Below are 27439 nucleotides of genomic sequence, written 5' to 3'. Positions count from 1 at the left end.
TGTCACACCTTTTTGGAGCAGTTTGGAAACATTGGCATTTTAAGAAAACAGATGGTTTCCCAATTCAATACCTAGGTCAAATATTGGAGCTAATATCATCCATGATGATGCCAGCCAAGTTAACAATCATTAAATCCCAGGCACATAAAAAAGGGAATAATTTTGTTATTGAAGGTACCGTAATAATGCAGCAGATGAGGCAGCGAGACAGGTCTCAAAGTGTCAAATAGCTATTTTTGTGCCAATGGCTTATATAGTACCTATCACCACCTTGGAAGACATAGCCACGCTACAGCAATAAGCTGCCCCTTATGAGAAATCATTATGGGAATAAAGGAGGGGAGCTAGAGATAATAATGAGATATGGAGATCCCATGATGGTTTAATCATTGTACCGGTATCCCTCCTCACTCTCTTAATAACAGATGCACATGGTTTAGACCATTGTCCAAGAGGGGAGGGTCGTAAAGAAAATTAAAAAACAAGGTTATTGGTCACCATATCTTCAGGTTATGGTAAACAAGGCAATAATCAGATATGAAATTTGTGCTCAAAATAATGGTCAGGAAGGGAATCACAACTCCATTAGGCCACACACCAGTGCCAGAAGGACCATTTAGACATTTTGTAATAGATTATGCGGACATGATTAAGAGAGTTCAAGGAAAACGGTACGTGCTGGTAGTAATAAACAGATTCAGCAGATGGGTAGAAGCTGTGCCATCAAAAGATCAAGGTGCTGAAACAGTGATTAAATTTTTGACTAGGGAAGTAATTCCTAGATTTGGTATTCCAACAGAAATAAGTTCAGACAATGGATCAGCTTTTATTCAAAAAGTGGTGAAATCAGCATTACAACAATTGAGAATTAGGCAGAGGCTAGGTTGTGTGTACCATCTGCAGTCATAAGGAATGGTGGAAAGAGTAAATGGAACTCTTAAAGCTAAGCTGAATAAGATCTGTGCTAGTACTACATTAAACTGGGTAGCTACATTACTGTTAGCACTTATGAGCTATTGTATGCAAGCAAACAGAAACAGACCTAATCCCACATGAAATGCTTACTGGAAGACCTATGCCAGTTTCGCATTTGAGGGGACCTTACAAAGGTCCGCCTCTCGAACAACTGCAGATGGAGCTGAGAGAATACATGAAGCCATTGGAGTCAATTAGTGACTCCAATGGCTGTTCAGGTGCAGGAAAGCACTACATGGTATCATCTTAACCACTGTACGAGAGTTTCTAGACAGGCCTTACCAAGAGATCGACCTGAAGATGAAGGAACACCTGAAGATGCAGCAGGTGAAGCCAATGAGGATAGACCTTCAGACTCTGGAGATGAAGAGCCATCTGGAATGCTCCCGAGTGAACAATGAGAGACCCCCCCCAGAGAACCAGAGCTGAAAGAACTACATGAAGACCCAGACAAAGATAATGCAGACACCAGAGAATCTGACACCCTAGCTATGAGACTGACTGGCCAGATCTAAATCTTGTAGTAGATTAATTGGAAGACAATTGAGAATTCAAAGGAGTCAGTTATTGAGGTCAAAACCAAAACTGCATAAATATAAAATTAACAGATTGAAAAATTGAACAATGATTTTAAATGATGATGAACAGTTATTTTGATTTCTAATCAGCATGATGTAAAGTACAGAGGGTGAGCTGCTGAACCCAGGCACTGAGTGCATTATCAGGTAGAGTGGGAATTTTTTGCCTCATAACATCAGGCTAAAAAAAAAAAGTTTTTTTCGGCCACTCCTGGGGAATGAGTGAACCTTTCTGTCACTTTGAGATTGTTTTGTTTTATTTACTCAAATTAGTATGTTGATCAAATTAGGGGGATCATAACAGTAAACACTCAAATCCATAGAGTCAAAAATTGTGATTTTTTTGTGTGTATTAACTTTGTCATTTGAAGACTGTTCCAATCTCTAGCTGTGATTTTTGTTTTATTCACTAGAGTCCAACTTTAAAGTCAGAAAGGGGGGAATGTGGTGATTTTTATATCCAGTTAGCTTTTATCCAAGCTCCCATTAGTTCAAAATGCAGCAGCAAGAGTCCTTACTAGAACTAGAAAATATGACCACATCACGCCTGTCTTATCCACATTGCATTGGCTTCCAATCAAATTTTGTATTGTTTATAAAATACTACCATTGACCTTTAAAGCACTGAACGGTCTTGCGCCACAGTACCTAAGCGAACTTCTGGTCCTTTATGACCTGCCATGCCAACTTAGATCAAAAGGTGCAGGTTATCTGCTGGTACCTCATATAGTGAAGGCTACATCAGGGGGCAGGGCCTTTTTTTTACAAAGCCCCACATTTATGGAACAGCCTTCCAACTAGTGTTCGGGAATCAGACACAGTCTCAGCGTTTAAATCTAGGCTGAAAACGTATCTGTTTAGTCAAGCCTTTTGTTAATAGTTTTATTAGGTAAAGGGGTAGATCTGGAGGGTCCTCAGGCATAAAGTGTTTTGGTACACTGGGATTTATGGATGCTGTTAGTCCCCCACTCACTTGCTCAGTCGAGTTTGTTGACGGTGTAGTGACTGGCTGCTTTATGTCCCAGGGCGCCCTCATGCCTGTATTACCTTCTGGCTCTCCCCTTTTAGTTATGCTGTCAGTTAGTTTTGCTGGAGTCCCTGCTTGCACTCAGCACAAAATGTATACTGTTCCTACTCATCAGGTGTCATTGGGCATACCTAACAACCTGTTTTCTCTCCATGAGTTACATGTCAATCTTGATATCGAGATGCTGACCTCTTCTGCTCCTTGGACCTGCCTGACCCATCCTGATACCCTACATCTGGCTGGAGTCTCATCATATTGCACCTGTGGAGGATGGCCCCATATGGACAGTTGAAAGTCACACTTGGAAGTTGCACTGGACACTTAGAGTAATACTTTTGTGCCTGAGGACTACAGTTGACTTGCTAACTTTAGGACTGCAGTTGTCATGAACAGTTTTGCACTCAAGTTTCCATCAGTGAACAGTTTATAACATCAACAAAACAGACTTCATGTTAAAACTGTTAAAAAGTTTATCATGTTATCGGTTATCAACCAAATGAGGATGGGTTCCCTTTTCAGTCTGGTTCCACTCAAGGTTTCTTCCTCATGTTGTCTGAGGGAGTTTTTCCTTGCCACCATCACCACAGGCTTGCTCATTGGGGATAGATTAAGGATAAAATTAGCTTATGTTTAAAGTCATTAAAATTCTGTAAAACTGCTTTGCGACAATGTCTATTGTTAAAAGCGCTACAAAAAATACACTTGACTTGATATCCTTAATGTAACCACACACAATGCACACATGCGTTGATATAATATAAACAATAATTTGGTTTATGATTGTATTTTGATTCATATATAATCACACACACACACAGATTTCATCTTATGCTGATTATATATTGATTCAAAGTTAGTCATGTTGATTTTCAGTAGAGTGTAAATGAAGTCGATTCTATTAAAAAGTAATAAATTGATTTGTGAATGATCATAATTACAGTAAAATACAGTAAAGACATTGAGATTGTTTATACTGAAAGGTTGTTTTCTGCTAAATCACAGGCCTATTCAAACAGTATATTATCCTAATTCCAGTGCCTGCAGCATTATCATATGTTGTAATGAGTGAGCCAAGGCCATGTTGAATTAAGCAATTGTTCATTCTGGAGCGTTTTGCATGCTAACGTAATATATTTTATCAAGTTATTCTGAATCAGGTATTGTTACAACACAATTTGTAACACTTCTGTTCCAGCTGTAATGCGCATCATATTTTAAATCTGATGTTGTGGGAGACTGGCCAAGGCCACAATTGTACCCTATTGAGTGTTGTGCTCGTTTGCACCTGCAGCCTGTATCAATCTTTAAGCTGATTTGACTCCAATCATTTTGAATCATGTATTGTACACTCTGAATACTGTGTTCATGACGCATCACTTTTATCATATGTTTTGATTCTTCCTGAATTGACCATTCATGCTGGAAATTTGGCTCAGTTGATACAAAATATGAGAAGCGTGAGATGTACTGCCCAGTAGAAAATGTTGAAGTGGTATGATATGACATGTTAACCAATGAGATTATTTGTATACACTTATTTTGAAACTGTATAAAATGAGAACTTTGTGATTTTGAGTCGGTTAACTCTGCAGACCAAACTCTGCTTTTATTAATTGATTTAATAAAAGTCTAAACTTTTCTGCAACCTCTTTGACTTTGAATTATTTTTGTTTGGGAGAGTTTAAGTTTTGAGAGTTTCCATGACACTCATTTCATGTTGCTGTAAGTCTTGTCTTTCCCTCAATTTTGGAGGGACTTCCATTTCTTGGTAATGTCACTATAGTGTATTTTTTTCTCCATGTTGAGGGCCCTCACCATGTTACATCTAATGTTTTTGAAATTCTTTTGTACCCCTCTCCTGATCAATACACAATATGGCCAAAAGTCTGTGGATCTCTGACTATAACACGCATATGTGCTTTGTAGAAGAAGAAGAAACCTTTATTTGTCACATGCACACTTCAAGCACAGTGAAATTCATCCTCTGCATTTAACCCATCTGAAGCAGTGAATACGTGCACACACTCAGAGCAGTGGGCAGCCACACCAGAGCGCCCGGGGAGCAGTCAGGATTCAGGTACCTTGCTCAAGGGCACCTCAGCCCAAGGCCGCCCCACGTCAACCTAACTGCATGTCTTGGGATTGTGGGGGGAAACCGGGGCACCCGGAGGAAACCCACACAGACACGGGGAGAACATGCAAACTCTACACAGAAAGGCCCTTGCCGGCTGCTGGGTTCGAACCCGGAACCTTCTTGCTGTGAGGAGACCGTGCTAACCACTACACCACCGTTCCTGGAGTACAGTGGTGCTTGAAAGTTTTTGAAGTGAATTGTCTATATTTTTATATAGTTTACGCACTAACTGTTTCCTGAGTTGTTCGCGCCGAGTCCTTTTTCCCGCGAGTGCCGGCGTTAATTACTAATCCTTTTTTAACTTTTTTTCTATAAATAAATTTCCAGTATCCTCTTCATTTTTATTATACTGTCGCTTTCATTTTTGTACTTTTCACTTTCGCTTTCCTTTTTCCGTTTTTTTTCCCCGGTTTTTTCTCTTTCTTTTTTCGGAAGAACGCCGAGACCGGAAGCTTTCTTTTTCTCTCCTCCTGTGTAAAGTCCACAAGCGGAGGCCATCTGATCTGCTTTAATATCAACAGATCTTCATTTAAGGTACGTGAATCTTTTCATCATGGCACACCTTCAGCCTGTTCAGTGTGCTGAGTGCAGGATGTTTAGTCATTCTTCCTCCGTCACTAGCGATAGCTCTATTAGCTTTACTTGTGATAAGTGCAGATTAGTTAGCTCTCTGACGGAGAAGATTTCAGTGCTAGAAGCGCGTGTCCAGGCTTTAGAGCAGGTTAGTGAGCGTGAGAACAGTGTAGTTTCTGTTAGGGAAAGTCTGGACGCCCTAGGTGGAGTTAGCAATCCCCCAACTCCGGCATTAGAGCCCTTACAGCGGGGCGAATGGGTGACGGCTCGGCGGCATAAGCGTAGAGCCAAAGCTACCGCTGAGGCTCGCCCACGGGAGCACCACTCCTCTCCGCGTCACGTGTCGAACAGGTTTGCTCTCCTTAGTGATGCACCCACTGAGAAACCTGAAAGAGCTCTGGTTATAGGGGACTCTATCATACGGCACGTGAAATTAGCTCAGCCTTTAGGGGCACCAGCAGCTTTAGTCAGGTGTATACCGGGAGCCAGGGCGCCGGACATAGCAGGTAATCTTAGGGTCCTAGGCAAGCACAGGTTCTCAAAGATAGTTATCCATGCAGGAGCTAATGATATACGCCTTCGTCAGTCTGAGGTTACTAAGAGTAACTTTGTAGAGGTGTTTAAATTAGCGAAGGCGATGTCCGATGCTGTAGTATGCTCTGGCCCCATCCCAATGCGGCGTGGCGATGTAGCTTACAGCAGGTTATGGTCGCTGAACTGCTGGCTGTTCAGGTGGTGCTCTGAAAACAGTGTGGGCTTTATAGATAATTGGGCTAATTTTGAGGGCACTGCTGGCCTGTTAGGGCGGGACGGTATCCATCCCACTCGGGAAGGTGCTGCTCTCATTTCCTGCAGCATAGGTCATAGTCTCAGAACAGGCCTAGTTAATTTCTGACAATCCAGAGCCAAGGCCAGGGAGCAGACGAACAGGCTAAACCGACTGTCTGCTAGCTGCACAGAGTCGTCACTCAGGGCCCACTACATCGAGACTGTGTCTGTTCCCCGAGCTCAACAAAAAGGTAGAAATTTTCAGAGAGTTTGTTCCAGTAACCTAATCAATATAAAATTAGATCAGACTGACTGTACAGCTGCTGCCAGCACCTTTGATCTAAAGGTGGGGCTATTAAATATTAGATCTCTTATGTACATCTAAAGCGCTAATGGTTAATGAACTCATTACTGATCAGGAGTTTAATGTACTGTGTTTAACAGAAACATGGATTAAGCCAAATGAATATATAGCATTAAATGAAGCGAGTCCTCCTGGATACAGTTATATACACCAGCCTCGTCTAACTGGCAGAGGAGGAGGCGTCGCGGTTATTTATAACGATTATCTAGGTGTAACACACAAACCTGGTTATAAATTTAATACATTTGAAGTTCTTCATACTCATATAATGTATGTAGCCTCGAAAAATAAGTCTACCCAGTTAATTCCATTGCTTATTATTTACAGGCCCCCGGGGCCATATTCTGAGTTTCTTTCTGAATTTGCAGATTTTATCTCAGATCTGGTTATTTCCTTAGACAAAGCTTTAGTTGTCGGAGATTTTAATATTCACTTCGATAACCCAGAAGACCCTTTAAAAACAGCGTTTGTGTCCATCTTAGATTCAGTCGGGATTAAGCAGAATGTCATAGGACCGACCCATAATGGTGGTCACACCCTTGATCTAATACTAACATTCAGATTAAACGTAGACAATATAGTCATACTTCTACAGTCTGAAGTTATCTCAGATCATTGTCTCATCTCATTCAAAATATGTCTGAGTAATAATATATGCACCTCACCACGCTACTGTATTAAACGTACTTTCACGTCAACTACTGCACAGAGCTTTATAAATGATCTCCCAGAGCTGTCAACTTTGATTGGGTCACTGTCAGCCCCTGCAGAACTTGATCAGGCAACTGAATGCTTAGAGTCAACATTCCGCCATACTTTAGATAATGTAGCTCCTCTAAAAAGGAAAATGGTCAGAGACAAAAAATTAGCACCCTGGTATAATGATGACACTCGCACATTAAAACAGACCACTCGAAAATTGGAACGTAAATGGCATCAAACAAAATTGGTAGTGTTCAAATTAGCTTGGAAGGAGAGCTTCCTGAAGTATAGAAAAGCTCTTAGTGCTGCGAGATCAACATATTTCTCCTCCCTAATAGAAGATAACAAAAATAATCCTAGATTCCTATTTAATACTGTAGCAAAATTAACCAGGAATAAGTCCACTATCAACACATGCACACCTGCAGTATGTAGTAGCAACGACTTCATGAATTTTTTTAATGACAAAATTGAGAATATCCGACAAAAAATTCAAACTACTAATTTAAGGTTAGACAATGAAAGTGACCTTGTAGTTAACAATATAACTGTATCAGATCATCAGTTAGAATGTTTTACTCCCCTAAAAGAAACTGAATTACTTTCATTAATCTCTACATCAAAAGCCTCAACTTGCGTACTAGATCCCTTACCGACACATCTATTCAAACAGATAATGCCTGGAGTAATTGAACCGCTTCTAAAAATAATAAATTATTCTCTTATGATTGGCTATGTACCCAAATCCTTTAAACTAGCAGTTATCAAACCCCTGATTAAAAAACCTGACCTTGATCCCTGTCAGCTGTCCAATTATTGGCCAATATCAAACCTCCCCTTTATCTCCAAGATCCTTGAAAAAGCTGTGGCACAGCAGTTATGCTCATATTTACATAGGAATAACATCCATGAAATGTATCAGTCAGGATTTAGACCTCATCATAGCACAGAGACAGCACTGGTTAAAGTAGTAAACGACCTACTGTTGGCGTCTGATCAGGGCTGTGTCTCGCTACTTGTGTTGCTTGACCTTAGTGCAGCATTGGATACCACTGATCATTCCATTCTTCTGGATAGACTAGAAAATGTTGTGGGAGTTAAGGGAATGGCCCTCTCCTGGCTCAGGTCTTATCTAACTGATCGTTATCAGTATGTTGATATAAATGGTGATATTTCTAGACGTACCGAGGTAAAGTTTGGTGTTCCACAAGGTTCTGTCTTGGATCCACTGCTTTTTTCTCTATATATGTTACCTCTGGGCGATATTATTCGTAAACACTGTATTAGTTTCCACTGTTATGCTGATGACACACAGTTGTATGTCTCTGCAAAACCTGATGAGAGACACCAGCTTAATAAAATTGAGGAATGTGTTAAGGACATTAGACACTGGATGCTTATAAATTTCCTTCTGCTTAACTCTGACAAGACTGAAGTACTTGTGCTAGGACCACATACAGCTAGAAGTAAGTTTTCTGATTACACAGTAACTCTGGATGGCCTTTCTGTTTCTTCACGTGCAGCAGTAAAAGACCTCGGAGTGATTATTGACCCCAGTCTTTCATTCGAAACTCACATTGATAACATCACCCGGATAGCTTTCTTTCATCTCAGAAATATTGCAAAGATAAGAAATTTAATGTCATTGCATGATGCAGAAAAACTAGTCCATGCTTTCGTTACCTCCAGGTTGGATTATTGTAATGCCTTACTGTCTGGATGTTCCAATAAGTGCATAAACAAGCTCCAGTTAGTTCAAAATGCAGCAGCAAGAGTCCTTACTAGAACTAGAAAATATGACCACATCACGCCTGTCTTATCCACACTGCATTGGCTCCCAATCAAATTTCGTATTGATTATAAAATACTACTATTGACCTTTAAAGCACTAAATGGTCTCGCACCACAGTACCTGAGTGAACTTCTGCTCCTCTATGACCCGCCACGCCTACTTAGATCAAAAGGTGCAGGCTATCTGCTGGTACCTCGTATAGTGAAGGCTACATCAGGGGGCAGAGACTTTTCTTACAAAGCCCCACTGTTATGGAACAGCCTTCCAAGTAATGTTCGGGAATCAGACACAGTCTCAGCATTTAAGTCTAGGCTGAAAACATATCTGTTTAGTCAAGCCTTTTGTTAATGGTGTTTATGAGGTAAAGGAGTAGATCTGGAGGGTCCTCAGACATAGAGTGTTTTGGTAAACTGGGATGTATGGATGCTCTCAGTCCCCACTCGCTTGCTCACTCGAGTTTGTTGACGGTGTAGTGGCTGGCTGCTTTATGTCCCGGGGCTCCCTCATGCCTGTGTTACCTTCTGGCTCTCTCCTTTTAGTTATGCTGTCATAGTTAGTTGCCGGAGTCCCTGCTTGTACTCGGTGCAATATGTATACTGTTCCTACTTATTCAGGTGACATTGGGCATACCTAACCACCTGTGTTTTCTTTCTCTCCCCCCCACCCCAAATCTGTCCCTCTGAGTTACATGGAGTCAACAGGAAATCTTTTGGTGGAGACGGTGGGGACCTCGACTGGCTATCGTAGCCTGCAGGGAATCGGCCGTCAGACATTCTGTCGCATGTCCCAGACCCGGTGAAATGTAACTGAATTGTCTTGGCCAGGCCTAAGGGTCCCATCTGCATCTCATCATTGCTGAGGAGTGTGCGCTCCCATCACCCAATCAAGCATCCAGCCAGAGCAGGTCATGATATATTTTTTACCATATTAACATGCCATTGTGTGTTATGCCTGATGTAAAGACTCTCGTCTCTGCGAGCCTAACACACAGATTTAATACTTGTCATTTTTAGGGCATACCTAACAACGTGTTTTCTTTCTCTCCCCCCCCCATCTGTCCCTCTGAGTTACATGTTGATCCTGGGATTGAGATGCTGGCCTCTTCTGCCCCTCGGACCTGCTTGATCCATCCTGGTGCCCTGTGTCTGGTCGGAGTTTTATCGCCCCACTCCTGTGAAGGACGGCCCCATGAGGACAGTTGAGGGTTATACCTGTTAAAACTGTTAATATTATAGTCAGGCTGTCTGTTGTTGCCCAAATGAGGATGGGTTCCCTTTTGAGTCTGGTTCCTCTCGAGGTTTCTTCCTCATGTCGTCTGACGGAGTTTTTCCTTGCCACCGTCGCCACAGGCTTGCTCATTGGGGATAGATTAGGGATAAAATTAGCTCATGTTTTAAGTCGTTCAAATTCTGTAAAGCTGCTTTGCGACAATGTTTGTTAAAAGCGCTGTACAAATAAACTTGATTTGATTTGATTTTTGATATATTTCTGCATAAATATGACCTAAAACATCATCAGATTTTCACACAAGTCCTAAAAGTAGATAAAGAGAACCCAGTTAAACAAATGAGACAAAATTATTATACTTGGTCATTTATTTATTGAGGAAAATGATCCAATATTACATATCTGTGAGTGGCAAAACTATGTGAACCTCTAGGATTAGCAGTTAATTTGAAGGTGAAATTAGAGTCAAGTGCTTTCAATCAATGGAATGACAAATCAGGTGTGAATGGGCACCCTGTTTTATTTAAAGAACAGGGATCTATCAAAGTCTGCTCTTCACAACATGTGTTTGTGGAAGTGTATCATGGCATAAACAAAGGAGATTTCTGAGGAGCTCAGAAAAAGCGTTGTTGTTGATCATCAGGCTGGAAAAGGCTACAAAACCATCTCTAAAGAGTTTGGACTCTACCAGTCCACAGTAAGACAGATTGTGTACAAATGGAGGAAATTCAAGACCATTGTTACCCTCTCCAGGAGTGGTCGATCAACAAAGATCACTCCAAGAGCAACGTGTGTAATAGTCGGTGAGGTCACAAAGGACCCCAGGGTAACTTCTCAGCAACTGAAGGCCTCTCTCACATTGGCTAATGTTAATGTTCATGAGTCCACCATCAGGAGAACACTGAACAACAAGGGTGTGCATGGCAGGGTTGCAAGGAGAAAGCCACTGCTCTCCAAAAAGAACATTTCTGCTTGTCTGCAGTTTGCTAAAGATCATGTGGACAAGCCAGAAGGCTATTGGAAAAATGTTTTGTGGACAGAGGAGACCAAAATAGAACTTTTTGGTTTAAATGAGAAGCGTTATGTTTGGAGAAAGGAAAACACTGCCTTCCAGCATAAGAACCTTATCCCATCTGTCAAACATGGTGGTGGTAGTATCATGGTTTGGGCCTGTTTTGCTGCATCTGGGCCAGGACGGCTTGCCATCATTGATGGAACAATGAATTCTGAATTATACCAACAAATTCTAAAGGAAAATGTCAAGACATCTGTCCATGAACTGAATCTCAAGAGAAGGTGGGTCATGCAGCAAGACAACGACCCTAAGCACACAAGTCTTTCTACCAAAGAATGGTTTAAGAAGAATAAAGCTAATGTTTTGGAATGGCCAAGTCAAAGTCCTGACCTTAATCCAATCGAAATGTTGTGGAAGGACCTGAAGTGAGCCGTTCATGTGAGGAAACCCATCAACATCCCAGAGTTGAAGCCATTCTGTATGGAGGAATTCCTCCAAGCCGGTGTGCAGGACTGATCAACAGTTACCGGAAACGTTTAGTTGCAGTTATTGCTGCACAAGGGTTCACATACTTTTGCCACTCACAGATATGTAATATTGGATTATTTCCCTCAATAAATAAATGACCAAGTATAATATTTTTGTCTCATTTGTTTAACTAGGTTCTCTTTATCTACTTTTAGGACTTGTGTGAAAATCTGATGTTTTAGGCCCTATTTATGCAGAAATATAGAAAATTCTAAAGGGCTCCCAAACTTTCAAGCACCACTGTAAGACATGTTTGTATTTTTTTCTTGAGAGGTGGATATTGATAATGTCTGATAATATATCAGAAATAACAGACCTTTTTATCGTTATTGGTGCCAAAAATCCCTTATCAGATAGGCCCTAATTTCTGTTCATTTTTCACCTGACTTTTGTTAGCTGTTATACCACATTAAAAGTAGAAAAATATTTGCCATGACTTTGGTTTCATTTTTTATATCACAAAAACCTGTAAGTTTAAGTTTAGGGGTATGTAGACTTTTTATAACCCCTGTATATGCAGCTAATTCAGTAGGTGTCTCGACCTTTTATATCCACTGTAGAAAATCTCTCATGGTGTGTGTGTGTGTTTGAGGGTTGCTACTGTTAACTATTTCCTTGAAAAAGGTTAGTGTTATTTGGCTAAGCTCTGGAGAAACAGCAAGAAGTGAAAGTTCGGCCAAGCCATGAGAAGCTAAACCTGTTTTAAATCATTAAATGTGTGAGTCTGAACAACCTGGAGAAGTTCGGCAGTATTCACTGTTAGACCAGTAATGTCTTCTATTCTCTGGTTGACACGTGCAATGACTGGATCTTCATATCCTTCCAACCATGCACTGAAAATCAACACACATGGATACAGGAGTTAGGAAACAGTTGCCTAGCGTTCACAGAACCTGAGCAATCTTTTAAAAGAATACATCTACATTATTTCACCTTCTGGTTTATATGCATTTTTATGAGCTTTCATACTGATACTGATTTAAGCAATAACTTACCTCTTGGACACCCTGTAATGTGCTGTTGTCAGTACACCTGTTTTTGGATCTCGCACAGTTGCTCTCGCAAGCTAGAATGATTAATAAGTAAGAAAGATAAATAATTTGTTAAATTATTATATAACCCCTTTGCCTGAATATTTATACTTGGTTATATTTATACTGAGCTAGGTGAAACATCTGAGGGTGCTAGCATATTTTATTTTGATTATCTACCCATAGATATGACAAAAAGGCATTTTGGAATTTACAAACTCACAGCTCAAGTTTTCTACAACAGTTATTAAAGTTTGACAATACATAATTCCCCCCCCCCCCGAATATATGGTTCAATATTACTTATTGTCAAGTTCCAAATAAACTTGAAATGTATTATTTGTACAACCCTGATTCCAAAAAAGTTGGGACAAAGTACAAATTATAAATAAAAACGGAATGCAATAATTTACAAATCTCAAAAACTGATATTGTATTCACAATAGAACATAGACAACATATCAAATGTCGAAAGTGAGACATTTTGAAATTTCATGCCAAATATTGGCTCATTTGAAATTTCATGACAGCAACACATCTCAAAAAAGTTGGGACATGGGCAATAAGAGGCTGGAAAAGTTAAAGGTACAAAAAAGGAACAGCTGGAGGACCAAATTGCAACTCATTAGGTCAATTGGCAATAGGTCATTAACAAGACTCGGTATAAAAAGAGCATCTTGGAGTGGCAGCGGCTCTCAGAAGTAAAGATGGGAAGAGGATTACCAATCCCCCTAATTCTGCGTGGACAAATAGTGGAGCAATATCAGAAAGGAGTTTGACAGTGTAAAATTGCAAAGAGTTTGAACATATCATCATCTACAGTGTATAATATCATCAAAAGATTCAGAGAATCTGGAAGAATCTCTGTGTGTAAGGGTCAAGGCCGGAAAACCATACTGGGTGCCCGTGATCTTCGGGCCCTTAGGCAAGGCAAGGCAAGTTTATTTATATAGCACATTTCATACACAATGGCAGTTCAATGTGCTTTACAGAAGTAAAAACAAAAACAGTATACAATGGAGAAATAAAATTACATAAAATAATTTTATTTTTATTCTAAAACAATTAATTAAAAGAATTAAAAGAATTAAAAGAAAATAATAATAATTAAACAATAGTAGAAATAAAATAATAAAATAAAGTAGAAATAGGAGGAGGAGAAGGGAAGAGAAGGAAACCAGCAGAATAGAATAAAGAATAAAATAGAATAGAATTAAAATTAAAGTAAATTTAAAACATGCAGAGAAAGTAAAAATTATTTTTTAAAAAAAAGGACAATATTAATTATTTAACAGAAAGCATCTGAAAACAGCTTGGTCTTTAACCTAGATTTAAAACTGCCAACAGCAGGAGCATTTTTAATGTCCTCTGGCAGTTGGTTCCATAGCTGTACTGCATAGTAGCTAAAAGCTGCTTCACCATACTTTGTTTTAACAACTGGTTTTAATAGTAAATTTTTCTGTTTTGATCTGGTAGATCTGATTGGGTTAGGCCGCTGCAACATATCAGAGAGGTAATTGGGCCCTGTACCATTTAGAGATTTGTACACCAGCAGCAATACTTTAAAGTCAATTCTGTAGCTTACTGGAAGCCAGTGAAGGGACCTTAGAATTGGAGTAATGTGCTCTGTTCTTTTAGTTCGTGTGAGAACCCTAGCTGCTGCATTTTGAACCAGCTGAAGTCGTTTGATGGTCTTTTTTGGCAGGCCTGTGAAAAGGCCATTGCAGTAATCAACCCTACTAGAGATGAAGGCATGTATTAGTTTTTCCAGATCATTTTTTGACATAAGTCCTCTTAGTTTGGAAATGTTTTTTAGGTGATAAAATGCCGTTTTAGTGATTGCTTTCATGTGACTATCAAAGTTTAGCTCGCTGTCAATGAAAACACCAAGATTTTTAACCATTTCTTTAGTTTTCATCCCTTTTGTGTCAAGAATAGTGGTAATCTTGAGTCTTTCATCTTTTTTTCCAAATAGAATTACTTCTGTTTTATCTGTGTTCAGCTGAAGAAAATTTTGTGACATCCAGCTATTGATTTGATCGATACACTGGTAGAGACATTCAAGGGGGGCATAATCATTAGGTGATAGAGCGAAATAAATTTGGGTGTCATCTGCATAGTAGTGATACAAAATTGAATTTTTATTGATAATTTGCCCAAGTGGGAGCATATAAAGGTTGAAAAGTAATGGTCCAAGAATCGACCCCTGGGGGACACCACAGGTCAAGGACATTGACGTTGAGGAACAATTTCCCAGGGTAACAGAGAAGCTTCTATCTTTTAAGTATGAATTTAACCAATTTATAACTTTACCAGTCAATCCAACCCAGTGTTCAAGTTGATATAATGTTGTGATCAATAGTATCAAAAGCTGCACTGAGGTCCAGTAATACCAGGACCAATGTTTTGCCTGCATCAGTATTAAGACATATGTCATTTATAACTTTAATCAGCGCTGTTTCAGTGCTATGATTGGCACGAAATCCTGACTGAAAATTATCAAAACGGCTGTTTGCTATCAAGAAGGCAGTTAATTGATTGAAGACAATTTTTTCAAGGATTTTCCCAATGAATGGTAAATTTGATATTGGCCTGTATTTATTTAATACTGAAGGATCCAGATTATTTTTTTTTTAAGAAGGGGCTTTACAACGGCTTTTTTTAGGGACACAGGAACAACGCCAGTTTCCAGGGATGTATTTATAATTTGAAGCACATCTGTAATTATAAGATGAAGAACAGACTTAAAAAAGTTGGTGGGCAGAATGTCCAATTCAGATGTTGAGGAACTGAGATTTTGTACAGTTTTTTCAAGAGTCTCATAATCAATTAAACAAAATTCTGACATTGTGTTGAAGTTATCTATCTGTGTCATTGGTGATTGCAGTTTTTCAATTTTTTCCAACTGAGATATATTATGAGGAATATTCTGCCGTATTTTATCAATTTTACCTTTGAAAAAGGATGCAAACTCATTGCATTTATTAACTGAGAGAAGTTCAGGTGCTAATTGTGGTGGGGGATTAGTTAGCTTCTCTACTGTTGAAAATAGCACATGGGCATTGTTCATATTCCTGCTGATGATGTTGGAGAAGAAAGACTGTCTTGCTTTACGAATTTCATAATTATAATTACAAAGCATCTCCTTATGGATTTGATAATGAATGTGAAGTTTAGATTTGCGCCATTTTCTTTCAGTCTTTCTACATTCTCTCTTTAGCAGTTTAACAGCCGGGTACTGCTTCCATGGTGCTTTCTGCTCATCATTGACTCTTTTGATTTTGAATGGAGCAATATCATCCATAATTTGGGTCATATTTAAATTAAAAAATTCCAGTAAATCATCTACAGAGTCTGACATTTTGGTTGATTTCTGCGAGAGAGCTTGCTCAAAGAGAGCACATGTGTTGTCTTTTATGACTCTCCTACCTATAGTCGTTGAGCTATTCTGAATATGAGGAGACATAGAAACATCAAAGAAAACACAGAAATGATCGGATAAGGCCAGGTCAACAACAGTATTAGAAACAGTAAGACCCTTTGTGATGACGAGGTCAAGAGTATGACCACGAGAGTGGGTCGGCCCCTGTACATGTTGTACTAGGTTAAAGTTGTCAATAATTGCAAGTAGTTCTTTGGCATAAATGTTATCAGTATTATCTACATGCAAGTTAAAATCCCCAGATATAATAAGACAATCAAACTCTAAGCAAATGACTGATAACAGTTCACCAAACTTTTCAAGAAAGACTTTGGCTGAATGTCTCGGAGGCCTATAAATAGTTAATAATAATATGTTAGGAGAGCATGTAACAAGTGCACATAAGTGTTCAAAGGACATAAAATCACCAAGTGAGGATTGTTTACATTGAAAAGAGACTTTGAATATATTTGCGATCCCTCCACCTTTCCCTTGTCGAGTAACATTCAAAAAATTAAAATTTGGGGGAGCTACTTCAATAAGGGTGGAAGCACTATTTGCTTGATCCAGCCAGGTTTCAGTTAGAAGCAAAAAATCAAGATTGTGTTTGCAAATAAGATCATTAATTAAAAATGACTTGTTTAAAAGTGATCTAACATTCAGAAGCGCTAGCTTTACAGAAAGTCTAGAATCTGCTTTTGCACTCTGATGTTGTTTTAAAACAGGAAGGAGATTAGATTGGTTCCCCCCCAGGGTTAGATGTGCTCCACGTGTTCTGTTTCTTATCAACACAGGAATAGAGCTGGATGAGATGGATGGCATAGGCACATTTTCACCACTACACCCATTTGCAGGGACCCAGAGTACATCAAACAAGACTTTCTAAATCAGGGGTGCCCAAATTGATCCATAAAGGGCCGTGTGGCTGCAGGTTTTCATTCCAGCCATGCAGCAGCACACCTCATTTGGCTTATTCAATCAACTGACACACCCACCCTTTAATCAAGGGTGGGTGTGGCTGCAAGTATTTGACTGTGTGAAGACAGTTCAGTTGATTGAATGAGCCAAATCAGGTGTGCTGCTGCATGGCTGGAATGAAAACCTGCAGCCACACGGCCCTTTATGGATCAATTTGGGCACCCCTGTTCTAAATGTTCCATTTGGTTTGAGGGTGAAAGGATTGGAGATGACATGTATCTTTTGGAAGGTGAAAAAGATTTGTAGCCAGCTGAAAGTCCTGGGCGAACTGGGTACGCTGCTTGTCGCGACAGATTTGGGCTGGAAAAAGAGAGTGTAGCCATTGGGAGCAATTTTTTCATGCTATTTGGGAAATCCATCCGAGGAGAAGTGGAATCATCTGTCCTTGAATGTTGGGAGTCTAGCAAGTCAGATGTTTGTGTGTCCTTGATGACGACTTGCAAAGATGATTGTTTAGGCTTTGTAACTATGTCAATCTGCGACATCTTATCAACTGTTTTCCTCGGTGCTGGCTGAGAAAAGATTGCAAGTTTGTAATGGTCTGCTAAGACTTTAGCTCCAATCCAGCTGAGTTCAGTGCTATTTGGCTTGTAAAATTCTCTGCGATTCCAGAAAAGGTTAAATTGTCTATGAAGTTCATACCAAATGAAGAACAAGTTTTTCCAAGCCAGGTGTTAAGACTGAAGAGTCGAGAAAAAGCAAAACTTCCTCTCGCTGGGAGTGGGCCACTGATAAAAGATTGAATTCCAGTCTTATAGAGCTCAGAAAAAAGTTTTCTGAAATCCTCTTGGACAAACAGCTGTTCTCTGAAAACATCATTTGCTCCCACATGCACAACAATATGTTTAATAGTTTTATGCTCGGACATGAGCTTCAAAATGCTGTCTTTGGTGTCAGAGATGGATGCATTTGGGAGACAACAAATAATCATCCCATAACCTTTTAATTGTCTTACAGTGGAATCACCAAGAACAAGGGTTGTGGGATCAGGTGGTGTTACGAGCTGATTTTTGCCTCTTCTCACAGCTCTTCGATCTTGGTGCGATCTCTTTTTACTACGTGTTTGTCTACTTGAAAAATCCTCTTCCACATCCCTGAGGCATTCAAATTTGTTCTGAATCCTTATGGGCTGTGGATTTTCCATAGGATTGTAGATCCTATTGTAATTTGTAGAACGAGCTGGTGTTGAAGTAATCACTCTTCTGTTTTTATTTTTGGGCTTACCACCCAATTTTTGCCAGTTTTCTGTACTCACATTTTGGCCAGCTTGATTGGTGAATTCATCCACAATGTCCTCGGTCTGTCGGAGTGCAATCTCTGCATTCTCAGCCACTGTTTCTGTACTCCTTTCCTGAGATATCGCTTTTAATTCGTCCGTCTTTGGCAGAGCATTAATCTTTGATTCCAGAATAGAAATCCTCTGTTCTAGTTCCATGCATTTTCTGCAGAATTTTTTGCTTCTTGGCATTTTGTATTAAAAACTAAATTATCTTATAAAGATGAAGGGAAAAAAAGTGGAAATTAAATTAAAATTAAATTAAAAACTTATAAAGATGAAAAATAAAATGAGAGAGAGAAAAAAAGTGAAAATTCAATGAGAAAGTAAAGTATAGAAATAAAGATCAAGAAAGCAGGAGCAAAGCAAAGAAGCGTCCTACTCGCTTGAGTAGGAGGAGAGTATAATAAAGTAGACAGCACTCCATCACATACAGGCATGCTTCTGTATTGGAAATCACAAAATGGGCTCAGGAATATTTCCAGAGAACATTATCTGTGAACACAATTCACCGTGCCATCCGCCGTTGCCAGCTAAAACTCTATAGTTCAAAGAAGAAGCCGTATCTAAACATGATCCAGAAGTGCAGACGTCTTCTCTGGACCAAGGCTCATTTAAAATAAACTGTGGCAAAGTGGAAAACTGTTCTGTGGTCAGACGAATCAAAATTTGAAGTTCTTTATGGAACTCAGGGACGCCGTGTCATTTGGACTAAAGAGGAGAACAACGACCCAAGTTGTTATCAGCGCTCAGTTCAAAAGCCTGCATCTCTGATGGTATGGGGTTGCATTAGTGCGTGTGACATGGGCAGCTTACACATCTGGAAAGACACCATCAATGCTGAAAGGTATATCCAGGTTCTAGAGCAACATATGCTCCCATCCAGACAACGTCTCTTTCAGGGAAGACCTTGCATTTCCAACATGACAATGCCAAACCACATACTGCATCAATTACAACATCATGGCTGCGTAGAAGAAGGGTCCGGGTACTGAACTGGCCAGCCTGCAGTCCAGATCTTTCACCAATAGAACACATTTAGCGCATCATAAAACAGAAGATATGACAAAGACCTAAGACAGTTGAGCAACTACGGTAGAATCCTACATTGGACAAGAATGGGTTAACATTCCTATCCCTAAACTTGAGCAACTTGTCTCCTCAGTCCCCAGACATTTACAGACTGTTGTAAAGAGAAAAGGGGATGTCTCACAGTGGTAAACATGGCCTTGTCCCAATTTTTTGAAATGTGTTGTCATGAAATTTAAAATCACCTAATTGTTCTCTTTAAATGATACATTTCCTCAGTTTAAACATTTGATATGTCATCTATGTTCTATTCTGAATAAAATATGGAATTTTGAAACTTCCACATCATTGCATTCCGTTTTTATTTACAATTTGTACTTTGTCCCAACTTTTTTGGAATCAGGGTTGTACCTTTTTTTTTTTTTTGGATGAAAATGAATTTGGTGATTTCAGGTGTGACTTAATGGTGAGGAGTTAATACTGTAATATTTTTTTCCAAATTATGGTATGCTAATAATCCATGTGTATAGTGATGGAACTGAAGAAAAAAAAAGACTATCTTTCAAAGAAAGGACTTGTATCATCTGTTCTAAACTGTTACTGGAGTCAGACCTGACAAAGATGAAGAATCTGTTCAAGTACTACTGAATATAGCAAGAATAAAAAAATTCAATATTGATAAGCTGGAAGAAAAGTTGAATGGAGGAGGCACATCACATAGTTAATGGGATCATTGTACAACCACCAGTTCTCACAGCCAAACATCTATATAACATGGTTGATCCATCATCCAAAAAGAAATGCATCACCACCGTTCCTCTAGATACTGTTGAGCATAATGCAGGGAAGAGATAGGGCCCATCAGCCTTGAAGATATTGACCTTGGATCTACATAATGCAAAGGACACTGCACAAAGGAAAAACATCATTGGTCATGGGCATGCCTTGCGGATACCAGTGACCAGTCAGTGAGTGCTTGGACTGACTTCAATGTGAAGACATGTGACAGTGTAACAGTTTAAAGAGACACTGTTTGGTACCTAAATACAATCAATGCTCCAGCTACACAGATGTCAATAGTTCAGCAGATTCTGATCCTGGTGATGAAACTAAAGGATTAATTCTCTTTGGAAGAGATAGTTTGCATTTTTGACCAAGCTCTCTATGCAAAACCTATTGAAATAAAGTGGAAGCATAAAGACTGTAATTCGCATGGGCACACTGAATTAAAGCTGAAAGTCTGAACTTCAACTGCATCTGAATTGTTTTGTTCAAAATTCATTGTGGTAATGTACAGAACCAAAATTAGAAAAATGTTGTCTCTGTCCAAATATTTATGGACCTAACTGTAACTATTAGGGCTGACATTTGGCAAAATGCATTGCAGGCAGAAACACAAGTACCTAGCCCATTAGACAGTAAATGTTGGGCTCAAAATGACAATAGGAAGCTTGTCATAAAGTGAATGATTGGAGCACCAGCACTGTTAGAATTTCTCTCATGCAAATGCAAGAAGGTGTGCAAACTGGCCTTGTATCAGTGTATGGTAAATGGACTGATCTGTACCCAGGCTTGTTGTCCTGCACATCTATGAGAATATGACAAATGAGGAAGAATTTGATGATGTGCAGGACAAATCTGATGGCTCAGACAGTGGCATGGACACTTACTGAATTTTTGTGAAATATAATTTTGCATGTGCACCTTTCTGGCTAACATTTTGAATACAGTGTGAGGATCATAAAATTATGGTTTCTTACACATGCTGTAACTTAGAATGTAATGTTTTTATACACACAGCCTGTAAATATGTGTGGCATAATTCAGAAATTGTCATAGTAAAGTGTGTTCATTCCATAAGTGCTGTTTTCTACATTGAATAATGTAACATTTTTCCTATCATATCCCATCTTGTATACTGAGTGTTCTACTAAGCTTCAGTTGTGAGTCTCAAATATCCGTCATGCAGTTTGTAGTTACAAATGCATAGAGCTATCAGAAAATGACAAGGCTTGGTTTATTCAGATGGTCTTGATCAGCCCAAATTAGCTGACTGGCTCATGGACTAACTAAAGAAGTATGAAGATCATTTTAGTTTTTTGTTTGCCGACTCAAAGGTTTCTACTGCATCTCAGTGGGCCATTCATTTTTCAGCCTTTCAGATTCATGACAATGCGTGCAAAGAAATTCTGTAGCGATACCTTCACAATGAGCAAATGAAACATTTCTACAAATACAAAAATATAAAGACCAGATATTTGGTGTGACTACATCAGTACACTCATGCAGGGTTTCCAAGCATCAAGCAGAACTTGCCACAGTACTGCTGGAAACTCTGACTGTTGCACTCACTTCTGTTTTTTGTTCCTGTACAAGACAGCCCTCACTGCATTTTTATCTAGGGTTAGAGGTTTGTTACATAAAATATTACTTTCATTACATTCAAATATTTTTCTGTTAAATTAAATTTTTATGGACACTAATCATGGCTAAGACAATTCCCACAGTTTCTGTATTTATGTCTACATTTTTGTGTTCAGTTTGGCTAATAATAGTGACAGCTACCACCTGCCATGAAACCCAACATGGGCTCACCCTGGGTTTGGCGAGCTCTTTGATCTTCTCAATCTCTTCATCAGAAAGCACTTCCAGATAGCGGACAATATGTGGACTGTCCCACTCATCCTCCTCCTTCATAGGCTTGAGCAGAAGACGTGGGTTCCTGTTCCCATTCTGATAGCGACAGAAGAGCCTGCTACACCTCTGTTGAGTCTGTGATAGAAAAATTCAACCTTAACATCCAACAGTGAAATGGTCTGGTGCTCAAAAATAGTTTTTTGTACACAGAAGCTCAAAACAGAATAAGGTCCAAAAGAAAACACAATGCACACTGTTTGGATTGAAATAAGCAAATACTCAAGAGCCTTTGATTGGAAAATTACTGCAGTGATTAAATGTTTCAACTGGTAACAATTCTTTTAACCCTAACTGATGCACTGCATAGTTTCTCATTTCTTAATCAACCATGTTAGAACACATATTCTGAGGTTGTGGAAAAGATGTTGCTGTGTTTCAGAAGATTCAAATTATTGGCCTGCATTCAGGAAAGCTGAAATGACTGGAATTGGGTTAAGAACTGTCCAATGCATTAGATCATATGAAGTTTCTCTGACTATTTGTGACTGAGCAGGAACACTGATATCGAACCTCCATTCATTTCAATGGGACAAAAAAAAAAAAACAGAAAAACAACAAAAACAAGATGAGTGCATCTTTCCAAAAGCTGCATACAAGCACTAGCCTGGCAAGCCAGACTAAATGTGAATATTTAGTCTGGCCTCGATTCGTAGACATTTCCGACGAGGGTGGGTAGGGACAACCCGCTGTCTTTCAAACTGTCTCTGTGCGTATAGGCCAACGCTCTGACCAATCAGCGCAACAGTGACTGTGACGTAGTCAGAGCGCGCAGTGGGGGAGACCTTGAAATAAATAATTTTTCAAAATGCGTATTAATTAATAAACAGGTTCTAGATATTAAGAAGTTTGGAGATAATGACCACAAGTTTGGAGTCTGTACCACATACTTAACATACACTCATTTTTTTCAAGTGTTTTTCAAGGGTTTGCTTAAACTGTTTGAGAGTTTTTATTTTTATTTAGTTGTCTTTGGTGAAATAATTTCCCTTAAATTTAAAATAACGGGAAAATAAGAAACAATCAAAAAGTAATGTTTCAAAGCTGTTTATTAATTCTTCGTACTGCACAAACTAGCCCCATCCTTTTGGCTATGAGTGGAGCCAGCTGGTAGATCAGACTTTTACCACAGACGGTCGGCAAAACAGCGAAAATGTCCTTCTTGAAAAGGAATGAGCGGAGAGCCTCTTCCTGCTCATGTTTCAACGAAAACTCCAAGTCTAATTCTTCTAAAACTGATTCCAAAGCGGAGTCAAATGCGCGATGTTCACTAGCGGTAGCCATCTTTCCTGCTGTGCTTTCTCCAGCGTTGCGCAGCTTTGTCGCCACTCCTGCAAAAGCCCGCCCAAAGAATCCAAACAAAAACCTTGCGTTGTGATTGGCAGGCACGATTTGATGCCCGGGGTGTTTTTGTTTATATGGTGCGAGGCTAGACCCATTCGCTAGGCAAAAATATTTTTGGCCGCTAGGCGGGTGGGTCTAGTTTACTAGGCTATACAAGCACACTATTCCCAAAGAGGATAGATGATTTTACGTTAATTTGGGGTCAATATCTCTGGAGTAGAAGTGGGACAAAAAAGTGGCCTTAAGAAAAATAATAACTAGAGCTGCATTTCCTTGAGAAAATTGTTAGAGCTGGTGGAGGTATGGTGAAGTTAGGATCCAAAAACAGAACACAGACAATAATCCAATAAATAAGATGATTTAATACAGGGAAGAAAGGGCGTGGCAAATAGGTAAACAGACAGGACAAAAAACAAATGGCAAAAATAGTCCGGGCAAAAAGAGACAAGCAACTAGACAAAAACACGAGACCGGCAAAGACAAAATCGCTAGTATGAAAAACCATGAACAAGGAAAAAACCGTTAGTGCAAAAAACCATGAACCAGAAAAAATGCTTAGTGCAAAAACCATGAACAAGAAAAGTTACCATGAACAAGTAAAGAATTAGAGACCAGAGGTTTAAGCTGTGACACGTTGAACGTGGGGTGGATGCGTCGCATGGTGAGTGGTAGTGCCAGTCTGACGGAACATGAGTTGATTACTTTTTTGATGAGGAAGGGTCCTAGGTACCTGGGAACCAGCTTGCGGGAGACGGTTCTGAGTGGCAGATGGCGTGTGGAGAGCATGACTCGTTGCCCCACCCGGTAAGTGGGCGCCTTAGAGTGGCGTTTGTCGGCCTGCCTCTTGGATGCTAGGGCGGCGCAAATGAGTTTTCTCTGGGCCAATGCCCACGTCCTCCTGCAGCGGCGTATGAAGGTCTGGACTGAGGGTACGGTGACTTCCTCCTCTTGATTGGGGAAGAGTGGTGGTTGGTAACCTAGGGAGCACTGGAAGGGTGAGAGACCTGTAGCAGTTGAAGAAAGTGTGTTATGAGCGTACTCGATCCAGGGTAGGTACTTGCTCCAAGAACTGGCATCCCTGGACACCATGCACCTGAGTGCAACCTCCAAAGCCTGGTTCGCCCGTTCTGCCTGGCCATTGGTCTGTGGGTGGAAGCCTGAGGTGAGACTACAGGTGGCTCTGATGAGTTTGCAGAAGGTCCTCCAGAACTGTGCAGTGAACTAAGGGTCCTGGTCAGAAATGATGTTGGTGGGTAGTCCATGTAGGCGGAAGACGTGGTGGATGAGTAATTCAGCAGTTTCTTTGGCTGAAGGGAGCTTGGGCAGAGGAATTTAATGGACGGTCTTGGAGAAACGGTCAGTGACAATGAAGATGCATGTGTTGCCACCTGAGTTGGGGAGTCCTGTGACGAAGTCCAGGGCGATGTGAGACCAAGGTCGATGTGGAGTCGGGAGGGGTCTTAGCAAGCCGGCAGGGGGTTGATTGGCTGTCTTGTTCCAGGCGCATGTGTCGCAGGCTGCCACAAACTCCTGGATGTCCTCCTTGATGGATGGCCACCAAAAGTGCTGCTAGATGAGTGCCAGGGTTCGGGCGGCTCCCGGATGACAGGCCAGCTTGGCACCATGACCCCACTGCAGCACCTGGGTTCACACAGGACAGGGAACAAACATGGTTAGGAGGAATGTTGTTGGGGTTACCTTCACCGGGGTCCTGCTCCAAGGTTTTCTGCACGAGCATCTCAACCTCTAGAATGGCGGCTCCCACCAGGCAGTGTTGAGGAAGGATGGTCTCGGGTGGCTTGGACTCCTCTTGGTGGGAAGAGAACATCCTGGACAGGGCATCGGGTTTGCCGTTCTTGGAGCCTGGGCAGTAGGAGAGTGTGAAGTTGAACCGGGAGGAGAGACCAACAGGCTTGACAGGAATTCAGGCGTTTGGCGGACTTGAGGTATTCCAGATTCTTGGGAGTGCATTCGTTGAGTTGCTATCACAATCCTATCAATCGGATGTGTTTTGAGAAAATTATTTTTTTGTGATTTCAACCGGAAAGCGCTAACACGGCAGTGGCCGGGGCATGTCTTTTTGCCGATACAAAACGCTAATTTTAAAACCATTGCAAAGCTCAAAACAACATGACAGTTCTGTGGAAGTGAGTAGAGGGTTCCTGTTTTGTTTGTAGGAACCGTCTACTCACTTCCACAGAACTGTCATGTTGTTTTGAGCTTTGCAATGGTTTTAAAACTAGCGTTTTGTATCGGCAAAAAGACATGCCCCGGCCACTGCCGTGTTAGCGCTTTCCGGTTGAAATCACAAAAAAAAAATTTTTCTCAAAACACATCCGATTGATGGGATTGTGATAGCAACTCAACGAATGCACTCCCAATAATGCGAAAATAGACCTAAAAAGCATTTCACTCCGGAGTTTTCCTTTAACAGCCAGTAGTTCTCGGTCGCCGATGTCGTAATTCCGTTCGGCTGGGGATAGCCGGTGGGAGAAGAAGGAGCATGGGTGGACCTTGTCATCACTGGCCCTCTGGGATAGTATAGCTCCGACCCCTGACTCAGAAGTGTCGACCTCGACAATAAACTGCTTGGTAGGATCAGGTATGGTGAGAATGGGTGCTGTGGTAAACCTGTGCTTGAGCGTGGAAAAGGCTTTATCTGCTTCCTCCCCCCACTTGAATTGGGTCTTGGTCGAGGTCAGGGCTGAAAGAGGCCCAGCCACCGTGCTGAAGTTGCGAATGAAGCACCTGTAGAAGTTGGCGAATCCTAGGAAACACTAGAGCGCTCGTCTCGAAGATGGGGTCAGCCAATCGGCAACTGCCTCGAGCTTGAGGGGGTCCATCTGGATCCTTGCCAGCGAGATGATGAATCCCAGAAACGAGACAGAGCTCTGGTGAAATTCGCTCTTTTCCACCTTGACGAACAACTTGTTCTCTAGTAGGCGCTGGAGGACCTGCTGGACGTGACCCCAATGTTCCTCCAGGGAGCGGGAGAAGATCAGGATGTCATCTAGGTACACGAAAACAAAGATGTTTAGGAAGTCCCTTAAGATGTCGTTAACGAGTGCCTGGAAAACTGCGGGCGCATTGGTCAGGCCAAAAGGGACCACGAGGTACTCGTAGTGACCAGTGGCGGTGTTAAAAGCCGTCTTCCAGTCGTCCCCCTCCCTGATCCTGACGAGATGGTATGCATCGCGTAGATCTAGCTTGGTGAATACCTTGGCCCCCTGGAGTAGTTCAAAGGCCGTGGTCATGAGCGGTAGTGGGTAGTGGTTCTTGACCGTGATGGTGTTGAGGCCCCAATAGTCAATGCAGGGATGGAGTGACTTGTCCTTTTCCACAAAGAAGAATCTCACTCCTGCTGGGGAAGAGGAAGGACAGATGATCCCACCTGCCAAAGATTTGGAGATGTACTTCTCTATGGCTTGCCTTTCGATGGGAGAGAGAGAGTAGAGTCGTCCTTTGGGTGGCACTATCCCCGGTAGGAGGTCGCTACCACAGTCATAGGGTCTGTGAGGAGGGAGGGACACTGCTCGGGTCTTGCTGAAAACAAGTTTCAGATCCAGATATTCCAAAGGCACGTGAGAGAGGTTGGGGAACTCGCTGGCTGAAGGCTGCAGTGGTTTGGCGGGAGGCAGAGCGGAGTTCAGACAGGAAGCTAGGCAGGACTGGCTCCAGCCTAGGATGGTGTTGTCAGCCCAGTTAAGGTGGGGGTTGTGCTGCATTAACCACGGTAATCCTAGGACGATGGGTACGTGGGGGCTGTTCATGACATGAAGCTGGATGGCTTCTGAGTGGTTACCAGAAATCCTTAGGGTTAGCAGGGCGGTAAGGTGGGTGATGCTGATCAAGCCAGTGCCATTGAGTGTCAGGACAGTGAGAGGGACATCAAGAGCAAATAGCAGGATTCCCAGACGATTGGCAGTGGCGGAGCAGATCAGGTTCCTGACCGCCCCGAGTCGACGAGGGCCTGGAGGTGGTGA

General features: G+C 41.0%; 1 protein-coding gene across 7 annotated transcripts in view; it reads right to left on the bottom strand.

The window, feature by feature from the left end:
* LOC132895349 (prolyl 4-hydroxylase subunit alpha-2-like) overlaps window positions 1-27439 on the bottom strand; it is a 422856-nt gene that overhangs the window by 103290 nt on the left and 292127 nt on the right. For 5 of the 7 annotated variants that reach the window (XM_060935865.1, XM_060935866.1, XM_060935867.1 and 2 more), the window contains 5 exons: window positions 22014-22190; window positions 12679-12749; window positions 12417-12516; window positions 2712-2841; window positions 1258-1409 (listed from right to left, as the gene is read on the bottom strand). In XM_060935865.1, coding sequence (XP_060791848.1) covers window positions 1258-1409; window positions 2712-2841; window positions 12417-12516; window positions 12679-12749; window positions 22014-22190 — 630 coding nt within the window. The remainder of the gene's footprint in view (window positions 1-1257; window positions 1410-2711; window positions 2842-12416; window positions 12517-12678; window positions 12750-22013; window positions 22191-27439) is intronic. The other 2 variants (XM_060935869.1, XM_060935871.1) reach the window with 1 other exon arrangement.

Source organism: Neoarius graeffei, chromosome 12 (assembly GCF_027579695.1).
Source record: "Neoarius graeffei isolate fNeoGra1 chromosome 12, fNeoGra1.pri, whole genome shotgun sequence".
NCBI lineage: Eukaryota > Metazoa > Chordata > Actinopteri > Siluriformes > Ariidae > Neoarius > Neoarius graeffei.
This window is presented reverse-complemented; position numbering and strand designations above follow the sequence as displayed.